At 42.7% G+C, this 23567-nt stretch overlaps 1 protein-coding gene across 2 annotated transcripts in view; it reads left to right on the top strand.

The window, feature by feature from the left end:
• The first annotated feature begins 413 nt into the window (after nucleotides 1-413).
• Nucleotides 414-23567, top strand: part of LOC147889502 (polyadenylate-binding protein RBP47B'-like) — a 40857-nt gene continuing 17703 nt past the window's right edge. For both annotated transcript variants that reach the window (XM_087391186.1, XM_087391187.1), the window contains exons 1-3: nucleotides 414-707; nucleotides 1171-1651; nucleotides 10532-10614. In XM_087391186.1, the coding sequence (XP_087247312.1) occupies nucleotides 519-707; nucleotides 1171-1651; nucleotides 10532-10614 (753 nt within the window). In that variant the 5' untranslated portion in view covers nucleotides 414-518. The remainder of the gene's footprint in view (nucleotides 708-1170; nucleotides 1652-10531; nucleotides 10615-23567) is intronic.

Here is a 23567-nt window from a genome sequence, read left to right as displayed (position 1 = left end):
AACCAAAATCGCAATGCATGCCTTTGCTTTTTGTGCACACATTGGCCTCCCTTTTTCCATTTCTCAAGTCTCTTTAGAAAAGGGAAATTCTTTGAGAGGGGCTCCCTCACTAATCACTCTCCCCTTGCATTTCCACCATTCCCACCCTCATTTTCTCACAAATTAATACGTGTTTTGAATACTTTGCAATTGGGAGGGATCTTGCTCTTCCCTACCGCACACGCATAGCGGCCCACCGGGCCAACCGGCCACCATGACAGCCTGTGCTGAACAAGCATCGGGATGAGATGGAAGCGAGATGAGGTGGGAGAACACCCAAAGTGGAAAGGGGGGGGGGGGGCAATTGGTCAAATATTTCCAAATGTTAGGGGGTCTAAATACTTTTCCAAAATGCACCTATAAAGACAGACCCATCCTTCTATGTATCTTTCCCTCTCTTTTTTTTTCCTTAGACAAGCACAGAAACACAAACACTCTCACAAAACACACACAGGATTTTCTTCTCCAAGTTTCACAAGATGCAAACCGACCAGCAGTACCAGCAGTGGTCGATGATGCAATCGCAGCAGCAGTCTGTCTACTCCCAGCAGTCGCATCATCACCATCAGCCCCAAACTCAGGAGGAGGTCCGAACCCTCTGGATCGGAGACCTCCAGTTTTGGATGGACGACAATTATGTCTATTCCTGCTTCGCTCATACAAACGAGGTAACGAGTCTTGCGAACCGACGCACTTTTGTAGGTGCAAGTACAAGACCTCCCACCTTTGCTTTGGTTGTTCTTGTTTCTGGTGCGTGCGTGTGGTGTAGGGGATTTTAAATCCCTGTTGTAATTTCCTACGGGTGTAATCTGTGCGTACATCTTCGTCAACTCTAGGTAGAAATCTATGGGATATCATAACGGATGCGTAAACACCCCAAATGATAAAGATATGTTATAAATATGCCCCGTTGTAGTGCGTCCGTGAGACTAGATGCGAAGTCCGTGAGTCTTCACATCTAGTCATTGGGATAAACTTAACGTTTTAGTTTCTGGTTGATGACATTGTCTGGAATAGGCACACATTGGCTAACTTTAGAAACGTTCACGGGCCTTCAAACTGGAAAATATTGACCTGGAATCTATGTCTCCATACTGGGTGACACAGGCCTAATGAATACTTGGTTTTCAGGTCGCATCTGTGAAGCTTATCCGAAATAAGCTCACTGGGCATCCGGAAGGCTATGGTTTTGTTGAATTTACATCCCACTCCACTGCTGAGAAAATATTGCAAACGTATAATGGTACTCAAATGCCGCAAACAGAGCAACCGTTTAGGCTGAATTGGGCTTCTTTTGGAATTGGCGAAAGGAGACCTGAAGCAGGGCCTGAACATTCCATCTTCGTTGGAGACCTTGCTCCTGATGTAACTGACTATATTTTACAAGAAACCTTCAGGGTGCGCTATCCCTCTGTAAAAGGTGCAAAGGTGGTCATTGATGTGAACACTGGACGCTCTAAGGGTTATGGCTTTGTGAGATTTGGTGAAGAATCTGAAAGGTCTAGAGCAATGACTGAAATGAATGGTGTATATTGTTCAAGTAGACCAATGCGAATCAGTGCCGCTACGCCAAGAAAAGCTATGGCTCCTGCACAGCAGATGAACGCAAAAGGTACATAACAGGTTTTTCTCTCAAATCATGATATATATAATGAATCATATCACCAAAAGCTAAACCTTTTCTTTTCGTTCTGTTCATGACTTCTCACTAATCGGTTTTGTGTATTATTCGAAGGTTTGACTGTGTATTGCTTTTTCATGCATTGGAAAGCTTATTCTTGAACATTGCTTTACAATGTCTTGGATTTTGGATCTGGGAAATTGTTTCCTTCAGCGTTGAACAGTGTAACTTTGTGAAAGGTTGTCGTGAGTATGACACATTGCAGATGTTGATCTTGAGATAGCTGAAAGTAAGCTAGTGCTCAGATACTGATTTGCAGGCCAACCAATAGATAAGGGGAGAAAAGCAATCGAGTATATATGTGTGTGTAGAGAGAGAGAGAGACACGCACACACACATTATGTATAAGTAATATGTACATAATATATATTACGTATACATAATATGTGTGTGTGTCTATCTCTGTCTATCTCTCTCTCTAACTATATGTACATACATATATACATATGAGCTCTCTCTCTCTCCGTCTCTCTCTCTAACTACATGTACATACATATATACATGTGTGTGTGTGGAAATATTACTGCAGTGGTCAATGTTAGGTTAGTACTAAATAAGGTTAGGGCCACTTTTGTCTCATTGAGGTTTCCTCCTTTAACACACTTAGCAATCAAGTTAGCTGTTTGTAAGGGTTTAGTTAGGGTTACACCCTAGGGTTTTATACCCTTGTACGGCATTTCAAACTCTCATTTTGTATAGACAGTTCAGCCACCTATTTTTTTTCCACCCTTGTGCACTCTGCTTTGATTTCTAAAAAATTGGTAGTAGTACAGGTTGGCTCTTGCTCCCCCATGCCTCCCTCGCCTGTCAACTCTACAGGTTTGAGTGCCTCTTTTGTGCACTTTTGGATCTTTTGGAGCTGCTGCAGAGCTGGATGACCCATTTTAGAGGAGTTTTTCTCAGGTTTTGACCTGTTGTACCTGTTTTTTAACAAGCTGCACCTATTTTTGGTGGTTTTTGACTGGTTGTCAAGCGCTCAGAGCTGTTCTAGATGTGTTCGACTCACTTTTGGTAGTGTTTTCGCTGATTTCAAGCTGTGTAGCTGATTTGAGACAGGGTGAGCTGTTTTGAAGTGTTTCTAGACCCTTTTTTTGGGTTTTGAATCTGCTACAAACTCTTTTTTAGGGCTTTGAATCTATTCCAGACCTGTTTTTAGGTTTTAAATTTGTTTCAGAGTGGCTGCTTCTTGTTTAAAGTTCTTGCAGAAAACCCTAATCTGGAAGTAGCATCTACTGCTGTCCTGAACAATTGACCTATTCTTTTGCTGTTTTGGAGGCAAATACTGCTGTTTTTGGATGCTTGCTATATAGGCTGCAATTTTCCTGCTCAGCTTTACCTCATTTGTGCTTGCATTTGGAGTGTCTTTTGCCCTCATAACTTTAGGGCTTTTAGTCTCCATTGCTCGCATTTTGTGGTCCTCGTGCCAAAGGGGATATTTATTTGCAGATACAAGTCAGATTTCAGCCAGTTGCAGCCTGCTGGTATTGTGATAATTCTTTCTATCTTAAATGGTGCGTTGCCCTATCAGCTAGATTTAGATTTAGATGCTTGTTGGGGAGAGACTAAAATGAAAATGTTTAGACTTCACAAGCAGTTGTAGCTTGAATGAAGAGATTTTGGACTACCTTTTGATTAGCCTTCTCCTTTAGTGCTAGCCTTCATCATGGCTGAGTCTGCCCTTCACCTCCGGAGTGCTGACAGAAACTCAGTACGAAGACTTTGTATAAATTGATGCTCAAGTATGTGTGGGTGTGTGGATTTGTATGTGTGAGAGCATATTTTTATACTATGGTCTACACCCACTGTTGGGCGCCGATGACGTCAGTGGGGATGTCATAGTAGCTAGTCCCTGCCATGCATGATGGAGTTTATGGTTTTCAACCTTGTGAGTGACTATCATGAGATTGAAACTGCACTATGTTGTGTTTTTAGAGGACGAGTTTGGGAATGTTCCTGGATTCATCTAGGTATATTCAGCCAGATTGTGCAGACTTTGGCCAAGCATTAGCTTGTGCAGCATCGAATTTTGTTGGTGCAGTTTAATTCACAGCAATTGAATTTTTGAGAGGTTTTATTTTTGTGCATTTATCTGAGATGGCATAAAATCCCAGTGATGTGTTCGGAGTCGTTGCTAAAGAGGATAAGTTGGATGACGCCAACAATTGTCTTTGGAACTTCATGACTAAAATCTTTTGGTTTCAAAGAACTTTGGATTTTGTGACAACTGATGATGTTTGTCTTGGAACTATAGCTTCTGGCACTCGTCCACAACAAGGAGCTGGTGAAGGTCACTCTCTCATCCTCAAAGAATTGAAGTTGTTTGAGCTGCAATACTCTGCCTGTATTGTAATCTTGCAATATCTTCCATGCTTGTCCTGAAGGCTTTGCAGTCATTATATGAGTAATGAGGGAGAACGCTTCCAATTTGATCATCTACCCATTTGACATTTCCGAATGGTGAATTGTTGAAGAGGAACATCGAGATGATGCATCAGTTCAGCAAACGGGGATAGAACCAGCTCTGTATGAAATTACAATTTCAAGAAGTGCCATTTGGACAAATCACAATTTTTATGGAACATTTCATAGAGTTGTTTCTCCCCCACCCTTGTGCACCCTGCTTTGGTTTCTCAAAAATTGGTATTAGAGTCGGTTGCCTCTCGCTCCCCCAATCCTCCCCCGCCCTTACAAAGCACTTCTGGCCAGCAAAATAATTCACTTTTGTGGCAAACAATCTCTTTTGTCTAGCCTTGTTTCACTCAGCCGTCACCTCTATAGATTTGGGTGCCTCTTTTGTGGACTTTTGGAACTTTTGGAGCTGCTGCAGTCATAGTTTTTTTCATACGTTACCATACGCATACTTCATATGAGTACAGAAGTATGATTGGAGTATGGTTCAGCCCCTGGGGCTGAAACATATGTGATCATAATTTGTGACCCTAATTTTACCCATTAATATATATATATATATATATATATATATATATATGCATTGTGCACATTACATTGACATAGAGCTACAAAACTTTCAACTTTCAACTTGAAACATCAAACTTGTATTAATATTAAAGTCAGGATTCATGAAAGAGTCCACCTCCAGAGATCAGAGGCATCTGGAATCTCGATTCTAATACATAGTGTCATAGTGTCAATGATAGATCAATACTACATCACAACATCATGATCAAAGGTAGTACGTAGTAGAAACTTGGAAGTCGGTACTACACCAAAACATCATATAAGAAAAGGCTGCCACAGCCTGGAAATAAAGCTGAAAATTGAAATGTACCACGATTCACAACCGATGACGCTCAAGCCTCAAGCTGCATCCTCATCCTCATTCTCATCATCATCCGCATCAATGCCATCCTCCTCCTCATCCTCCTCCTCCTCATCACTATCATCCCCATCTGCCTTGCCATGGGACTCCAAAAGAGTAGAGCTACTTGAAGCTGTAGCAACATCCAAAGCTGGCCAATAGAAAAAGTGCTCCATTGGCTGCAATCTCTTATCCCTCTATTCTTTTGCAAGGTGAGCAACCTGTTGATCATTTCTAGGGTCACATCTATCTTCTCAAATCCCCTTTCCTTGATTTTGGAGATGAGACGCAAATTAGTATGGATGTATACTAATCTCTCGGTATGGAAGCAGCCTATTCCCTCTTTTAGTATGGATAAGGGAGAATGTGCTCCAATTCCTCTCGCAAGGAGAAGCACATGTGCCTTGTGAGAGCACTCGAAGAGCCAACCGCTGTAAATTTGGTGTGTGAGCCCCAAATGTCTCACACCATTTCACCCCTTGATGCATTCTTTTTTCGTCCTTCGCAAATTGCACGAGCAATTATGCTTGACATGGACTTGTAAATATCCAACTCATCACATAATGTGCCTTGGCGCTCAACATCATACTTTGTGTACTGCTCTATGACATCCATCCACCCATTATGCGTCACCATCTGGATTTTTCTCTCTCCAAATAGGATAGAGAACAAAATCTGCCACATGCAATGGAGAGTGCATCAACACCTTCTTCCTGCAATACTCATCACTAACAACTATGCGGCGCAATCCATTGTAAATGCTTTCATCCAACAAGTTTGCCAACACGATAAACATGTAAGCAAACTGTGTTTGTGCAGGCTTCACCAATTCCTTCTTGCTGAAATTTCTATACATTGCTAACACAATGTGTTTCTCAGTAACAAATGTCACAATCATATTAGCATGTATCGACACTGGCTTCACCCATGGGAGCTTTCCAATGTCCTCAAACAAGAGGTTAAGACAATGGCATGTGCATCTTGTATAAAAAATATGGGGCTACTCTTCCTCCAGCAATTCTTCTGCCCGCACGTAGTTAGATGCGCTGTCCATACACACCTACACCACATTGAGCCCCAACATCAAGGAAGGCATCTTTTAATTCCCAAAAATGTACTCCCCTGACTTATATTGCCCACTTGTGTCCATTGACTTCAAGAAGGCAGAGCCAAAAATGCAAGAGACCATGATATTGATTATAGGCCGACGCCAAGTGTCAAACTAGCCATCACAACATATGCTGCAGCCATATCTTTTCCACTTATCCCGAAACTGTGGCATCTCTTTATTGCTTCATTTCTTAGCTACTTCGTGTGCAAATCGTTGTAGGATGGAGGCTTGAAGCTAGGCTGAACATGGCCAATTGCACGAACCATCTCCAAAAAATAAGGGCTCCTTACCTTCCAATGAGGAATGTCCTTTGCAAAGAAAAAGCAACGAAGGGCAATGTATGCTTCCTTTCATGCCTGTGACCCCCATGCCTTGGCCAAGACTCCCTTTGACTTCTCCCATTTCTTTTGTTTGGCTCATATGCAGATGCACTTCCACTTGTAGTACCACTCATCGAGGCATCCCCCAAATCAGCCACATCTGCAGATCTGCATCAATCTGTGTTGTAGCCTTTTTCAGATCTGCGTTTGCTTGCAATCTTTGACAAGTTTCTTTCACATTTTCGGGAGGGGCGGTACACTTCTCAACCCCTAAGCCCCCAAGCCCAAGAAAATGTGCCCTTATGTGGATCGGTCCTCCATCCCATTTATGAGGGTAGTACTTGTGTACTGGCCCTTCCCCAAAGGCTTCAACATCTCTACAAATTTCCATTCAGGTCCTTTTTGTCTTCCCATTTCCAAATTGCAGACTTGCAAGCTGCAAATTTGCAAAAGAGGGCAAATAAGGCAAAGGAGCAAAAGAGGACTTGAAGCCTTGTAGGCTGTTGAAGATCTCCTTCAACTAAACTAAGAAGAGAGCAGCCATAACTACTGGAAAATTGGAAAAGAGAGCAGCTATAGCTTTACCTTGATGCTTGCTCCTGAGCTGAGTTTTAGAGTTTGGATCAGGTAGGGGGCCAAGGCTGCACAAGGGCGAGATGCAAGGTGAAGGGCTGAGCTTGAGCCTGAGCCTTGAGGGGACCTTCCTGTTGAAGAAAGGAGCAAAGAGCTGCTTATATAGGCAGCCTTGAAGCCAGCCACAGCCAACCACAGCCAAGTCGGGCCTTAGTTGGCAGCAATTGGGTCTATTCGGGATTCGAGGACCAGGTCAGGAGTTGGGACAGACGTATGGATTAGAATAGGGGCTGAAAAAACGTTTTTTCAAGGTTTTTAGACTTATGGGCACCCTGATTATTTTCCCCCAAAAAAGGGCACGTACGGAAGGCCGTACGTACGGCTGTACAGGTTTGGATGCTTGCTATACAGGTTGCAACTTTCCTGCTTAGCTTTGCCTCATTTCTGCTTGCATTTGGAGTGTCTTTTGCCCTTATAACTTTAGGGCTTTTAGTCTCCATTGCTTGCATTTTTGGCCTCATAAGTTTAGGGGTTTTGGTCTCCATTGCTTACATTTTTTGGCCCTTGTGCCAAGGGGATTTTCATTTGCAGTTACAAGTCAGATTTCAGCCAGATTGTGCAGACTTTGGCCAAGCATTATCTTGGGGGTTATTGAATTTTGTTGGTGCAGTTTAATTCAGAGCAAGTGAATTTTTGAGAGGTCGTATTTTTGTGCATTTATCTGAGATGGCCTAAAATACCAGTGATGTGTTCGGAGTCCTTGCTGAAGAGGATAAGTTGGATGACACCAACAATTGTCTTTGGGGCTTCATGACTAAAAATCTTTGGGTTTCAAAAGGACTCGGGATTTTGTGACAAGTGATGATGTCTGTCTTGGAACTATAGCTCTTGGCACTCGTCTGCGACAAGGAGCTGGTCGAGGTCACTCTCTCATCCTCAAAGAATGAAGTTGTCTTTGAGCTGTAGTACTCTGCCTGTATTGTTCACCTCAAAGTAATCTTCAAATCTCACAGCTTTCTGTAATGTGTGCAGTTGTGTAGAGAGAGATGCATACATTAATTGAACTATGCTCAAGAGAGTAGAAACAATAAATATATATTGATCCAAGGATGCAGAAGACCTTGTACAAAGCTCAGCAACAAGGTGCTGCCTAGATGTGGATGCCTGTAACTACAAAAACTGTTCTACGTCCTCATCGCACCCTCAAAACATTGTCAACTTGCATGCTCTGCTAGAGCTTCAGTTGGCTGCGTAGGGATTTCCTGCAAACACACCTCCTTGCTGCCCAGTGGACAGCCAATGGTGAGGCACAAGTCTCCCCTGATTCCTGTCGTCCTTGCTGCTGTGATGGCTGCCCGATATGAGGCACTGTTTGTATGTGTTTTTGGACGTCCCTGCTGCTGTGTAGGCATCCCAGTCGAAGGCACCAAAAGCCCCAAAACCTGAAATGAGTGCCTGCCCATTGGAGGGGCCTTAGATAGGGGCTGGATGCCCAAAGTCTACCGACCAGTCTGCAGACTGGCCCGACCCAGATCTGCAGACACAGGTAGTGCCTTACTGCCACATGGCAGCCTTGCTGTAGTGTGACTTGCTGTTCTGATGCTGTTCTGCCTGCCCCGACCCGCTGTCTTCTGTGTAGATCTGCAGGTGTATTGGCAGGCCCTTTTTGGTTGTTCTTGCAGGGTTTTCTTTGCTTCAGCATCTGTTGCGGTCTTGTCCCAGCTCCAAGGCCTGTGTACATTGTTTTGACGCATCCTTTGCTGTCCTTGCTGCCCACATGGCAGCTTGCACCTGCCCATGTAGTAGGCCTATATGCCATTGCAGATCTTCCGGTGCTTAAGACCATTAAGGCAAATCACATGGCCAAAGTCTTCATGGCCTAGATCTTTAAGCACTATGGAATGCCAAAGTCCATTGTCATTGATCGAGATGCCAGAATGACCAGTCCAATATTCTGGAGAGCTTTATTTGACAATATGGGGACGAGTCTGAATTTTTTTTCTTTTTCCCCAGACAGATGGTCAAAGTGACGTAGCAAATTCATTTGCCTTAGATCTTTTAGTATGTGGCTGATTAGAAATCAGATTGGGAAAAGTGCCTTTCGCTCGTGGAGTTTGCATACAACGGTTCATACCTCCACAGGAAAAGTCCCATTTGAGAAAGGTGATTCTACCACAAATCCTGAGGACTAAAGATGAGATATATGCAGCTGATCAGTATGTCAGCTATCTTCAGAGAGCGCGGACAGCAACGGAGAGATCTCAGAGAAACAAAAGAAAGATTTAGGTAAGCATAGAAGACAGCTAGACCCCAAGCAAGGGGATGGGTTTGAGAAGGCTTGGCTCTGCAAGTTTAAGGGCAAAGAGCAATTGTTTGCCAAGCTGTCTATCAAGTACTATGGCCCCTTTCGGGTCACTGATGAAATCAATAAGGTAGCTTATAGATTGGAGTTGCTAGAGCATTGGAAGATCCACAATGCATTTCACGTGAGTCTACTAAAGAAATATCACCGGAGCCTATAGAGGCTATATTGGAAGATCCACCAGATGTGGATGAGTTGGAGGAGATCCTCCAGCCAGAGCAGATTGTGTATCATATAGTATGCAAGGGACCCCATGGCAAGGTAAATTATAGGTACCTTGCCAAGTTTAAGAATTATTCGGTATTGAATGCCAAGTGGATGGATGAACACATGTTAGATTATCCACACAAGTTTTGGATATTGACAAAGAGGCTTTTCTGTTGAGGCCAATTGATTAGAAGCCGAGGAGATGTCACCAAGTTGTAAATACTCCAAGCTAAATACAAAGTTGACCTTTTATTTGACCATAGTCAGAGTTCTTCATTTATTTTGCATAGCCCATTTCCCTTTGTGTCTTGCTGCTATAACTCGAATCATCCCCTCTGTCCGGAGGGAGGGGGGGAAGAGAGAGAGAGAGAGAGAGAGAGAGAGAGAGAGAGAGAGAGGTGTCTTCAAGAGGCCTCGCAGCCTATGAGACAATACAATCATAGAATGACTCATAGAGGACGCAGTGGGCTGAAGCAATGGGCTCGCTAAGACCCTTGTAGAGAGATGGTCATCATCACTGTCATCATTTTCTCATTGTAGGTGTGGTAACTATGCATCTATTTGTTGGCTTCGTCCACATGCTAGTGATGGCTTATGGCAATCTAAAGGAATTATTGGCCTTGGTATAGTGCAATGTGCATGTATAAGTCCACCACTTGTTTCGGATTCTCTGTTTTTTTAGGAGTGTGGTACATGTTTCACTTTATATGTGGTTTATACTTGGGATTGCTTTTGATGTGCCCATTTCTTATTTGGAAAGGCACATGTGTGCATATACCATTCTAGTAAAAAGAGCATTTGTGTTATGTTTAACGAAGGTTCCCTCCTTTGTCAAATTGGAATGTTGACTGGTTGCTTGATGATTAGTGCTTGCTTGGTTTGCATCTGACTATTGAGGATTGTATTTGTTTGAGTACAGCTTCGTATCAATCACCGGCATACAGCACCCCGCCATCTTCTTCGCAATCTCTTACATATGATAATGACCCAAACAACACTACGGTATGAATTACCTAAGCATTTTGTGTCATTAACGCAATTGGCAGCTTTGATGATATATCTTGCCCCTACTTAGGAAATTATAGTGTGGTGTTGTTAGATGATATTTTGGTGCATTGGTGAGTATTCGAAGATTGTTTTGCAAGTTACAAGGTGGAGAAGTTGCATGCACAAGCGTCTAAGCATAAATTTTTCAAAGATGATTAGGGAAGTTTTTTCAAGCTAGGTTACATTATGCCATGAGTTTACTTTTCCATGAACAATTGTAACATGCAACGGCAATCTGATCGTGTTATTCACAGCAAGACCTTCTTAAAGCTTTAGCGAGGAATGAGTGTTGTTTACCATAGAGAGAGAAAGGAGATGAGGGTAGAGAGAGAGTAGAGTCGACAACCGATTGGGTCCCTGTACCCACTGAGGGCCCCCTCCCCCAATCAGGGGAGAATTTGCTTTATACTTGGAGAACTGAGAAATACAAAGAACACTCTTGGAGAGAGCACGGAACGCGCTTCTGAAGAGCTCACTGTGCACACGTATAGCAGACCCAAAGACCTGAGAGGCAACAACAACCAGTACCGAGACCTTGATGCTGTCCACACTGACGATGTTGGATGCTTCTGCAAGGCAAGGGAGAGGCTTGTGCTGTCTACCGGAAATGCAGGGTTACCGCGTGAGTGAGAGTGTGATAGCTGAGAGTAATAGATACTGAGAGAGAGCTGAGATATGACTGAGAAACAAGAGCTAAGAAGTAGGCTGTGTAGTTTGTAAAGAAAACTGAGAAAAGCTGAGGAGACTGTGTCCAAATCTCTTTCCGTTTGCTGGTCCAAACCTTCGACTGTTGTGCTGCGTGGACACCTTCAGATCAGGCTGAATTGATGGCCAAGGGACTGAGGCTAGAGTAGGGCCAGAATTGAGGATCTCAGGGGCTGCACAAGGAGGCTGGAGTGGAGCTTGTAGGAGAGCTGAAGGCATCTGAATGAGGAAAGAGGGCCAGCCAAGGGGCCCTTTTATAGGGCTGGATTGAGCCAACCCAGTCTGTAAACAGCCGACTGAGTCGGTCTGTTTTACAAACTGGTTGGCCTACAACCAGCCTATAAAAAGCCCTCCCTGGCTCATTTGCTAGGGGAGTTTTTGGGCAGCCTTTGCAGGCTGCCTTCCCTGCTTACCTGTCCAGCCTTTGGGGACCCTAAAGGGACTCCTAACCTAGGCCAAGACCTAAACTATAAGATGGAAACACTTAACCTACTGTTCTCCAGTGGGTACTAGTGAAGAACAAGAACTGACTTACTGACCTACGTAGCTTGTGCCTAACTGTCCCTGGACAAGGGCTCACAAAGGGGTCACAGCATACGACAAAGTCTCCTATCTGGGAACTATTATGCACTTGTTGATGTAGCCAGTGTGTCACCTTGCACCCAAGTGCAGGGGTGCATGTGACATCAATACACGATGGTAGAAATTATCATTGGTTTTATCAAATTTTGATATTTTTAAAAACCAACTAGTGGCCAATTCAAATTTTGACATCAGTCACGCTTGGGTAGCATAGCTTCTTTACGTAAGAGGAAAGTAAAATTGTTTTGGTTTGCCATGTGGCACTACCACATTATCTAGGGTTGTGGAAACTCTAATTTGTATACATAGTTCTAGACAAGCTACGTTATGTGTATTATTGACACACTCATGTACATGCTATCCCTCTTCAATTGTGAGATGGCAGCTTATGCCATAAGTGTAGCTTTGCTTTTGTATTTTTCTCATTTACTCATAATTTTGTCTAAATTTGCTTACATTGTCCCTTCTTTCCTTTCTTCTTTTTCTAGTTCTATAAAAAAATTTAATTTGTAAGATTGGATATATTCTAGTCTTATGAAGCTATATATTGTTTTCTCTCTTCTTTTGCATGCATTTATAAAGCCATCCAACATGTCATAAGAGGTGGGAAGTTATAGGTAAAGACGATTTACTTATACATCTCGTTTATGATCCAGAGTTACGAGTGAAGTACTTAGCAAGGGGAGTCAACCACTCGCGTAGCTTTTTAAAAATTTTCAGCTGAAATTATATGTGAATTTGAGGAAGTAGTAATTTCCTCCTTTCAACGTAGTCTGCATGCTACCACGAACATTAGTCTCTACAAGCTCAATTACTTCTACTGCTCTTCTTGCACCACCTCGAGGGAACTCGTCATTGTTAGATATCGACCAACAGAGGGTACACCTAGCTGAAGATTGATAGAATAGCCTAGGAGCTCACACTGTGTGTGTGTGTGTGTGAGAGAGAGAGATCACAGAGAGAGTATGTGTGTGTGTGTGAGAGAGAGAGAGAGAGAGAGAGAGAGAGAGAGAGGACCTGCAGCCCTTGCTCCAGCCTTCCCATCAGCTCCCTAGCCTCTTCAGACCAGCCCGTTTGCCTCTACCTGCTGCGCCATATCAGAGTACAAAAAACGGTGTTTTGGGGCATTAATTACCTGTTGTACAGCCCGCCATAGCTCTGTACAGTTTTCGTACAGGTGTACGGACCTGCCGGCCTGTCCCACCATGCTCAAGCTGCTGCTGCTAGTTGATTCCCTGCTCCTGGGCCGCTTTTGTGCAGGGTTTTGCTCACGGACTGCATCTGTACGCTGGTTCTGAGGGCTTTCTCTTCCCCTTTCTCTCCTATTTGGTTTCTGGGTCTTGTTTAGTCTTTCCATCGCCAGAATCTCCCTTCTTTTTCTGAAATATAGTTCATCTGGGAACTTTTACTGGTTTTTTTCTCTTTTCTTCTACAGAACTTGTATTTTCTTCTCTCTAAATCCCTAAATCTCTCTTTTCCCTTCTTCTCCTTGCAAATACACTATTTTCTTCTTCTTTGTGGGCTGTTTTTTCTCTATTATCACTTTATAGGTACCCCCCTTTTTTGGGTTCCATCTTCTTCAGAAGACATGGTTGAATACTCTTATGAAAAAACTTTTCAAAAGGATCAATCGGTTCAATGCAAAAAGCAAAAGCAGGCTGAGGGTTAGCATGACCCAGTGCATGATTCTGTTGAAGCACAACTGGTTTATGATGTCATGCATGAAGGATTTGCAGACACAGCAGTTATTTTATTTTTCCCAGGTTGGATGTAACCTGCTGCAAAGGTAGGCAACTGGTTGACCCGCACACTGGTTGGCTCGTTTGTTTGGAAGGTACACTATGCAGCTAGAGGTTTTTTTGAGGTCATTATGGTAGATGAGATTCATAGGCAAATGCTTTTGGAACATTTGCCACTCTTTTTTGGAAAGCAAATGGTGCACGTTTTGCCATGGTCTCCCACAAGGGATTTTTAGGCTTTGATCCGACACAGATGTCCGGTCTGGGTTGAAGTTGTAGACTTCCCGCAATGCATGGCTTCACTCTTGCCTAAAATTGCAGCAACTTTAGGCAAAGTGGTTTGCCCACAACGACCTAACGGCAACTCTAATCAATTTTGCATTCTCTGGGATACTGATAACCCCACATCAATCTTATTCAGTTACGGTGAACAATGTTGACATGGGAAGTGCATTTTATAAATTGAAATGGGGATTATTTGAAGGGGCTTGCTTTGAATGTAAAAAATTTGGGTACATGGCTTCGCAGTGTCCAATGAGTCAGCATAAAATGCCTCTTGTCACTTTGCCTGTTCAGATGCCTAATAAGGATGCTCCTGCCTCTATTGGGAATAAAAATAAAGGTAATAGACAGTTTTTTGTGAATCAAGATAAAGGCAAAGCTCCAATGGTTTCAAATGGGACTGCTTCTTTCCCTTCGCTTTCTGACATTCAACCCTCAGCAAAAGGACCAAAAACTCCAATTGATGGATAGCAAAGTCCAAGAAAAGTTATTTCTGTTCGACGACCTCCACCCCCTCGCACTTGGAATGGTGCATCTTCTAGTGGAAACTCTCTAGAGGTCAATTTAGGAATTGGGATCACATGGGCTGCAGTGACAGCTAGCAGAACCCTCTTCCTTGAATAAGAGGTTGCTGCTTTGTTGTCTACTCCTCAGGCAGATGTTTCTTCTCAGGGAAGAGGCCCTGACCCTGAGGTAGAAATGCAGGGTTGACATCTTTAAGGTTGCTGCTGTACATAGCTGTTTCTCTCCTATAAATATTTGGAAATATGACTGCTCATATCAAATGCTTTACACTTTATGTTCAGGGGATGTGTGACAGTAGGAAATGGAAATATGTGTGGTTGTATATCAATAGATTTCAACCTGATATAGTGGCTTTACAAGAACACAATCAACATGTCTATGCAGGAAAGACAGGTCATTACAATGGCTATAATATCTTCTATGCTGGGGAGCACTCTTTCTCAGGTGTGGTCTTTCTGATTAAGCACGAGCTTCAGCCAGTTATTGCTTTAAATGACAATTAAGGCAGATGGATTATTCTTTAATGCATCATTCAAGGCGAGGTGTTTGAATTTGCTTCTATATATGCACTTCAATCTTCTCGGGATAGAAGTACAATTTGGGATGACATGCAACGATATCCATGGAGATATCATGCCTTTATATGTGGGGATTTCAATAATGCTCCGCAACAGGGTGACAATACATCAGGAAATACTCATATGTTAACCCTTGAAAGGCATGCATGGTCGCAATTACTGATGCATCTTGATTTGGTTGATCTTTGGAAGGAATTGCAGCCTTTGTCACCAGGATACACTTTCCAACATAATGCCCTTTCTTCTTATCAGGCACGTCTGGATTGTTGGTATAGTGTCGCTCCACAACAAAATGATGATTTTACATGCAAAATGTGGATTGACTATGCCTTTATGCATTCAGATCATGCACCGTTATGGTTGAGATTATCTTTTTATGATATGCCAGATGATAGACTGCCTCAAAGGGGACATCTGATTGTCAACAATAGCTATTTGCAACATGTTGTTTTCAAGGCAATGGTTACTGAAGCATATCAATCTCTGTCTTCTCAGAGCCACTTTGATATTGATAATGCATGGGATTCTGTTGTTTCCAAAATGCGAGTTGTAATTAGAGGTTATGGTAAGTCTTACATGAAGACTCTGAGGGAAACTGTTGCTCAGGCCAAATTGATTTGTCAAGACCTCACTGAACTCAGTCATCTTCGTCCCTTGTCCTTGCATGAGCAAACAACACTATGCCAAGCTTAACATTGTCTTCAAATCAATGATAACAGGAAATTGGCTAAATGGGAGACTAGAGCAAGACAAAGAGCTTTTACAGATAAAGGCTGCTCTTCCAAACAATTTTTTAAAAGCTTGCATCAGAAGAGATTAAAAACAAACATTTGCAGGGTGCTTCTACCTGATGGTTCATGGACTACAGCACGGTCACAACTTGCTTCTGTTTGTATACATAATTTCTCTTAGCAGTTTGGTTCTGCAAATCCTCCCTCGCAGCAAGTTTTGTCTGCAAGAAATTTTCTTTTGCGGCATGTTTCTCCTATTATTTCCACTACTCAAGCTTTGGAATTGGAGGAACCTTTTACTGAGAGGTTTGCCAGATGCAATCAAATCCTGTGGTAGATGGAAATCTCCAGGATGGGATGGTCTTACAGTTGAGTTTTTTCTAGAATATTGGTCTCTTTTGAAGCATACATTGTTGCATATGGTGAACTTTGCTTGGCAAAATCAGAAAATGCCAGACACATGGAAGAGAGGTCTTGTTAAACTCCTTCCAAAAACGCAAATTTATGAATCTTTGGCTGATTGGAGACCTATCATGCTTATGCCAGTCATTTACAAATTTACTACCAAAATAATTATTGATCGGCTAAAAGGCTATTTACATGATGGGTTGCATCGTGCGCAATATGGTTTTGTTCCTCGTAGGCATATCATAGATAACATTGCTAATGCTTATGTTGGAATCGAATATGCTAAATTTATGCAGCAGGATGTTTTGCTATTGATATTGCCAAAGCTTTTGATATTGTTAAGTGGGACTTTATTTCATCAACTATGCAGGCCTTGGGATTTGGCACAAAAATGCAGCAAGTTATCGATTGGCTATATCAAGATAGTAAAGCTGCTTGCATACTTTTAGGGGATATTTCTACAACTTGGACTCTTGGTGGTTTTGTTCGGCAAGGATGTCCCCTCAGTGCTTTACTATTTGCCATAGCCACTCATCCAATGCTTCAATATATGGACCACCTTTTGGACACTGGCATGCTGAACGGATTGGAAATTCTTGGCAGCCGTAGCACGATCGCTCAAGCATATGCTGATGATTCTTTCTTTACCCCGAAAAATACTCAGAGCAATCTCTCCATGATTATGCAGGCTCTTTCTACATATGGTTTGGTTGCTGGTCTTCATGTAAATTTTCAGAAATCAAAGCTACTGCCGTTGCATGCTAAAGACTGGCATAGTCTTTTGTGGCCTGGGGAAATTGTTCCAACTTCTCAATTGATTCGACATCTTGGCTATCCTCTAGGTTGAGGGCTCACTTGTTCTCAACAAATTGATTGGGTGCTCACAAAGTTGAGGGCAAAATTTGAATATTAAAAGCTTGCAACTTGGCCATTACATGTTCGATTGCAAATAACGCAATCCATGTTGATAGCATACATACAATTCTATCTGCCTCTCATCATGTTCACTAAGTTAGATCTGGTTTCCTTCATTGAGATTTTTTGGTGTTTAAAAAATGGCAAGAAAAGTCTCAGATTACTTTCTATGCATCATCTCTGCTCTCCAAAGATGCACGGGGTTTTAGCATACTCAATATTCAAATTATGTTGCAGTTTATGCAAGGGGATTAGCCTTGGGCTTTCGTGATCCGCTCTCTTTTATTGCATGTTGATACTTCTGCTTTTGGGCATTGGCAGCCTACACAGTGGGATTTTCTATTTGGCTCTATTCAAGGAAAGATCAGAGGCTGCCCTTTTGTCTCTCGTTTGCTTCTTGATTGGAAGCATATTTTATCCCACTTGGAATGGCACGGCAGGGATTCTTTGTCGGGAAATTCCTTGAGGGCTGAGAATATTTATTAGTCCAAAGTATTCCACCCTTCTTTGGCTATACAAGAACCCAGGCGTTCTTATTTTATAGCTTTCAAAGGCATTTCTTGTGTGGCGGATGTACTTCAGGATGATGGCACTCTTTTATCTTTTTCTACGGCTGCTAGCAAATATGGTTTGGGAGCTCATTATCGTCCTTTATGGCATAAAATTTTTGAAATGCTTCAACCTTTCTTGCGGGTACCTCGTTTGAAATTTCAGGACAGGCTTGAGGATTGGACTCTACATTCTTCTTCCTCTTCAGCCCGTCCTTTGAAGCTCTCACATATCACAGTGCCTTCTCTGTATAAAGTGTTGTTACTTCCGCCTTGGATTTCTGACAGAGCAAATTCTGTTTGGCATATGGATCGCCCACTAAATTGGTGGAGAAAGTGGCTGCGTCTCCTTTGGCATTATAAAGTCCCTCTTCGGCAATAGCTTTTCCTTTGGCGAGTCCTACTTGGCATTTTTCTATCTGGGCAGTTACTCGCGCATAGACATATTGCTCCCGGTTTGCCACAGATGTCTACATTCTGTTGAATCTGTGCTTCATATCTTTTGGCACTGTCCACACACTTGTGATTTCCTCGCTCTCATTCGACAGGGGCTTCGAGCGAGATTTCCTACTGTTACTTTTGGCAGGTTCTTCTGGTTATTTGGTTTTCATGCAGCTAGACAGGGTTTTGATTTATTTTTTGTTTGGGTGGCTACTGGGCACTGTGGACTCTTTGGATGGACAGAAATCATAGAGTCTTTGGTGATCCTACTTTTCCATCTTTTGTTTTTTTCAAACGATCTCTGCGGCAATCATTTTATGATTGCTTTCAAACTCATTTGATTGAACATGATGTATTTATAGCTTATATTGAGATTTTCAGTTGAGTAGTAGTTACTCCGCTTTTGAAGTAACTATGAATGTAATTATTTTACAGTAATAATATATTTCTTCTCACCAAAAAAAAAAAAAAGTGTGTGTGTGTGTGTGAACTTCTTTACTTAATGTGCTTCACATAGATGTAGTGTGCAGACTAGCAAATAGACAGTGAACCAAGCCAGATATAGAATCCACCAAAAGAATATATTTTTGTCCAAAGCTATGGACAATACAAAAGATAGATCCAGAGTCCCACAAGGATGTGGTTCTTTGATCTTACGAAAGGGTTCTTCTACTATCTTTCTAGATCTCTGAGCCCGCGTGCTCCACCTCGAGCGTATGTAGGCTCTCCATCTAGACCTCAGCACCTTGCTGCCCTGGTAGACAGGCTGGGGTTCAGCCCTATGGGCTAGTCTGCAGCCACTTCTGGCTTTCCTTTACCTCTTGGATGTAGGCCTAAGGATGAGGCTCTGCTACTCCTTCCTGCTCCTTGTTTGGCTGATCTGCTGGATGATATTATGCCCCTCAAGGGGCCCCTTTTATAGGGGTAGATGCTTCCTCAAAGTCCACCGACCAGCATGCTGCTGGCTGACCCCCCAAACTGGCCCCACATAAACTAGAAGTTATCCCTTAGAGGTATTGTGGACCCTTTATGATCTTGAAAAAGATTAGTGAGTTTGCACATAAACTAGAATTGCCTCCACATGTGAAAGTTTGCCCGATCTTTTATGTAAATAGATTGAAAGAGGTGTTGGGCCCTGGAATAGTCTCGTTTCACCCTAAGCACTTGTGGAAGTTGTCGCTTTGACCTATATTGCTGAGGAAACTTGAAAGAGTTATTGATTTTAGGAAAAGGGAACTCAAGAACAAGTTGATTTCAGAGTTCAAAGTTATATTTAAGGGTAGTTTTTAAGAAGACTCAACTTGGGAGTCAATTGCTAGTTTGCAGAAAAACTTTCCCAATGTTGTTTAAAAGCGAGGGGAAGTATGTTATGTATCTGGATGCTAATCCTTGGATTGGTGGACTTAATGTAGCAAGGTTAAGGGGCATTAAGAGAAGCAGGCTAATGTGGGTCTAGAGGACTTGGATAGGTTTGAAGAAGACTCAACCTAGGAGTCAATTGCTAGTTTATAGAAAAACTTTCCCAATGGTGTTGAAAAGCACACGCTCGAAGAAGGGGAGTATGTTATGTACCTGGATCCTAATCCTTGGATTAGTGGATTTACTCTAGCAAGGCTAGGGGGATTTGGGATTGAGAGACGCAAGCTTACGTGGGTCTAGACGACTTGGACAATAGCAAAGTGACAGTTTATAGCGAGGTGCTTTTCTATATAAGAGTTATCAAGGCTATTGTGCATTCATTCAATGTCCACACACCATTGGATGGTGTGGAGAGCTAAGGCTCCTGTCATCTAGATTCATAGTTCCAATGAAACACGCTTTTTATTGTTTGAAATGTTTTCAAACGTTGCCAAACGTTTGGAAATAAAAACGTGTTTTTTGGCAGTGGTTTTTGTGCAAAAGGCCCTAAGGTCAATTTTGGACCCTAATTTTTATCAAAATTGTTGAAGGAGCTATCGCCATTAGGCTTTGTTGGAAAATGCCTTCCTAGGCTCAATTCAGAGTGTATGAACATATTAGATTGCTGAAATATTTTCCTCTATGTCCTCAGTGTTTTGGGTGCCATTAGTGCGTGAAATCATGCATTTTAGGTCTGGGAATGTGTACTTGTATAGTAGGCATATAATTTTTGGTAAAGCAAGCACCTAGGGAAAATTTTGAATCGAAACACGTTTGGAAAATTTTCCAAACGTTTGCAAACGCGTTTCCAAACGTCTGGCAACTATGATCTACATGGCGAACCATGAGATGCTATGTCGAAGGCTCCTTGGGAATGGGTTTTGGTGGTAGGGGATGCCCGATATGAATGGGCTTGTGGGAGTTTGAGCTTTAGCCCATGTGCTTGGGGGTGGTTGGGTAGTGAGTTTGGATGCTACATGATTTGTAGTTATGGGTGGTTGGGTAGTGAGTTTGGATGCTACATGATTTGTTGTTACTACTGATTGTGTTATGACTTGTGATTAGGGTTGGATCCTTTTATGGAATCTACACGGTGATAGTGATATCTACCATTTTGTGTGTTTTGTCTCAGAATTGTCAGCATCATCTTGGCTAAAGAAATGCATGATTGGTTATCACAACCGATGACAATAGCACCTTGTTGTGAAATAGAATGATTCATACAACGATTTCCTCAAGTGATCGATTGGCGCTTCGGATTCAGGATGATCAGGAGTAACCCATCGGTTCTCCACCAGATCATACATGCTGAGTTCACTATGACACCATTGCTGATCGATGCCCCTTTTAGATAGTGACATACCTACACAATGTATGGGCCTTACAGAGATGGAGATGCCTAGTCTAGATGGCTAGCTGAGAGCTGGGACAACCAAGCTTGGTTTGCACGCATCTCCAAATGGTTTTGGTCTCAGGGTGTTCAAATCGATCGCCTTTTAGTATAGTTTGGACTCCCCATCCCTCTAGATCCCACGAGATGAGATCAACCGTATCATATGGTTGGACCTACTCCAGTCATACACATCATGGACTTGGGGAGGAGGACCATGAGTTCCCTACCAAGATCCAGTTCTACCGAGACCATTTCCAGAGAGTATCAGAGGAGGGATTGATCATCAGACCGTAGTATTTGGAGGATAGACAAGTTACCCACGTGCTGAGGATTGCGATAGGGCAGATGTTGGTCTCGTCTCATTAGTTGAGGATCGAGGCAAGGAGGGCCGCATGCACACTCAGAGAGCAACAGACCAGGCTATGCACTTTGGCAGCAATGGAGACGGAGGAGCATTTCCTATGTATTTGCCTTACTTACTATCAAAGGACGCTATCATTGCTTCTTTCAGGAGGGACATGGGTTCGCCCACTCTCCCCTTTGATCCACTTCCATGACCAGGTTTGTGTTGGCCTCTTTCTGATAGAGATGTGGCAACACAGAGAGACTCTGCTACACCAGATCAGACAGCTAGAGGGGACAGCACCATAGGACACTGATTAGGCACAGAGACACGTCATTGATTTTTATATCTTTGAGTCAGCCCCGGGACACATCGGAGTAGAGGATGAGGAGATAGTAGACATGAGGATAGCATGGATCAGCGGGCATAGATGACCTAGAGCAGGCGTCAAAGAGGATGACCAACACGCACGATAGAATCTAGCCCATCCTCAAAGGGGATCGATTGACCCAAGGTGTCACCTTGGATGTCGCCCCACGGTCCACCATATATAGAGATCCTGGAGACTACGCCTCCTGCCACGACCAGACAGAGCTAGAGAGCTACAGATACGTGACATCTTTGTGTCTTATCGGAGGGATACCTCGACTCTCGGATATGTCCTCGGAGCTTTCGCATTACCTACTGGAGTCTCTTGAGAAACCCAGAGAGTGTTTTTCGAGTTTTGAGTTTATGAGATCATTAGCTTAGCTTAGCACTTAGCAAGGGCCTTATCGAGCCCTTTGCTTCAGCCCATGGCGGCTTGTATGAATTATTTTGCTGATTGTACCTTGTCTCATAGGCTCGTGAGGCCTCTCGAAGACGTTACTACAACTTTCTTTCTTTTTCTCTCTACAAACACACTAGGGCCTAGAATCAACAGGATGGACCCCTCGGTATGGTCTTTATTTCACAGTAAAAATCTCTGTACAACGTTGCAGCTCGAGGCTGAATAATACAAATGTGATCAAACTTTTACAAGAACCCATGGCTCATCCTTTTGGCAACATGCCACTTGTCAATATAAAAACTACTGGCTAGACTACATGTCCCTAAAGGGAAAATTTGGAGCCTTCATAGCGCTTGGCCACACGGAGTATCTCTTGATTGCTTGCTAAGCTCCATAAGGCTTTAGGTTTTCAAACCCCTCTTGGCACCTGCAACAATTAACGAGACATACCACCACGGCACCCATTAACAGTTAGCGCTTGCATGCCAAATAAAATGTTAGATTAATCCTAGTCACTTTGGGCATCCCCACCAAATACATGTGCGTACATAACATAGAAAATACTTTGATTGACCGAGGTCAACCCTCTTGACCGTAATTAAGGGGCTTTGACCATGGGTCAAGGCGCCTTAGTTAAAGCCAAAACTCTTCGATCGGAGTCTAGAATATCTTGGCTGGTAGAAGTCAACCCTCCTTAGCCGAATTCAAGCCTTGTTTACCGAAGTCATAACTCTCTGGAGAAGCCAGCTCTGTAATGCTCTGGTTAACTGTAGTGAATCCTCTTGGCCTAAGCCAAGTCTCCCTAACCAAGGTTAGGCATACTTAACTGGAGTTAAGTATGTTTGACTGAAGTGAATACTTTGACGAATGGGGGAAAAAAAATTGTTTATCATAATTAAATAAATGAAAAGCTCTATAGTTATGATCGTGTAAATGGTCAATTGGAACTTTGACTTGGAGTATTTACAACTTGGTGACATTCCCTTGGCTTCTATTCAGTTGACGTCAATTGAAAAGCTTCCTTGTAAATATCTAGGAGTTATGGATGATCAGACAACATGTCTTTATCCATCCACTTGGCATTCAATGCTGAATAGTTCTTGAATTTTACAAGGTACACATAAAATTCCTTGCCTTGGCATCTTTGCGTACAATATAGTACACAGTTTGCTTTGGCTGAAGGACCTCCTTGAGCTCATCCAATTCCGTGGATCTTCTGTTTTTGGCTTTGTAGGCTCCTCCTCTTGATATTTCTTTAGAAGTCTCACATGAGGGGCATTGTGAATTCTCCAATGCTTTGGCAGTTTTAATCTGTATGTAACCTCATTAATCTCATCTGAAACCCATAATACCTGGGAGATAGCTTTGCATATACTTTCTCTTTGCCTTTAAGCTTGCGGAGCTTGACTTTTTTAAACTTCAAAAGTACCCAATCGCCCTGCTTGAGATCTAGTTGTCTCCTGTGCTTATCTGCAGTCTTCTTATGCTTTTCTTGATACCTTTCTATTCCTGTCTGAACCTGACTGAAAGTTGTTTGGAGGTCTTTGTCAT

The sequence above is a fragment of the Dipteris shenzhenensis genome, chromosome 20 (assembly GCF_047967505.1).
Source record: "Dipteris shenzhenensis isolate YYH24624 ecotype China chromosome 20, Dip_SZ_1.0, whole genome shotgun sequence".
Taxonomy (NCBI): Eukaryota; Viridiplantae; Streptophyta; class Polypodiopsida; order Gleicheniales; family Dipteridaceae; genus Dipteris; species Dipteris shenzhenensis.
Note: the sequence above shows the minus strand (reverse complement) of the source record. Positions and strands in the feature narration are given on the sequence as shown.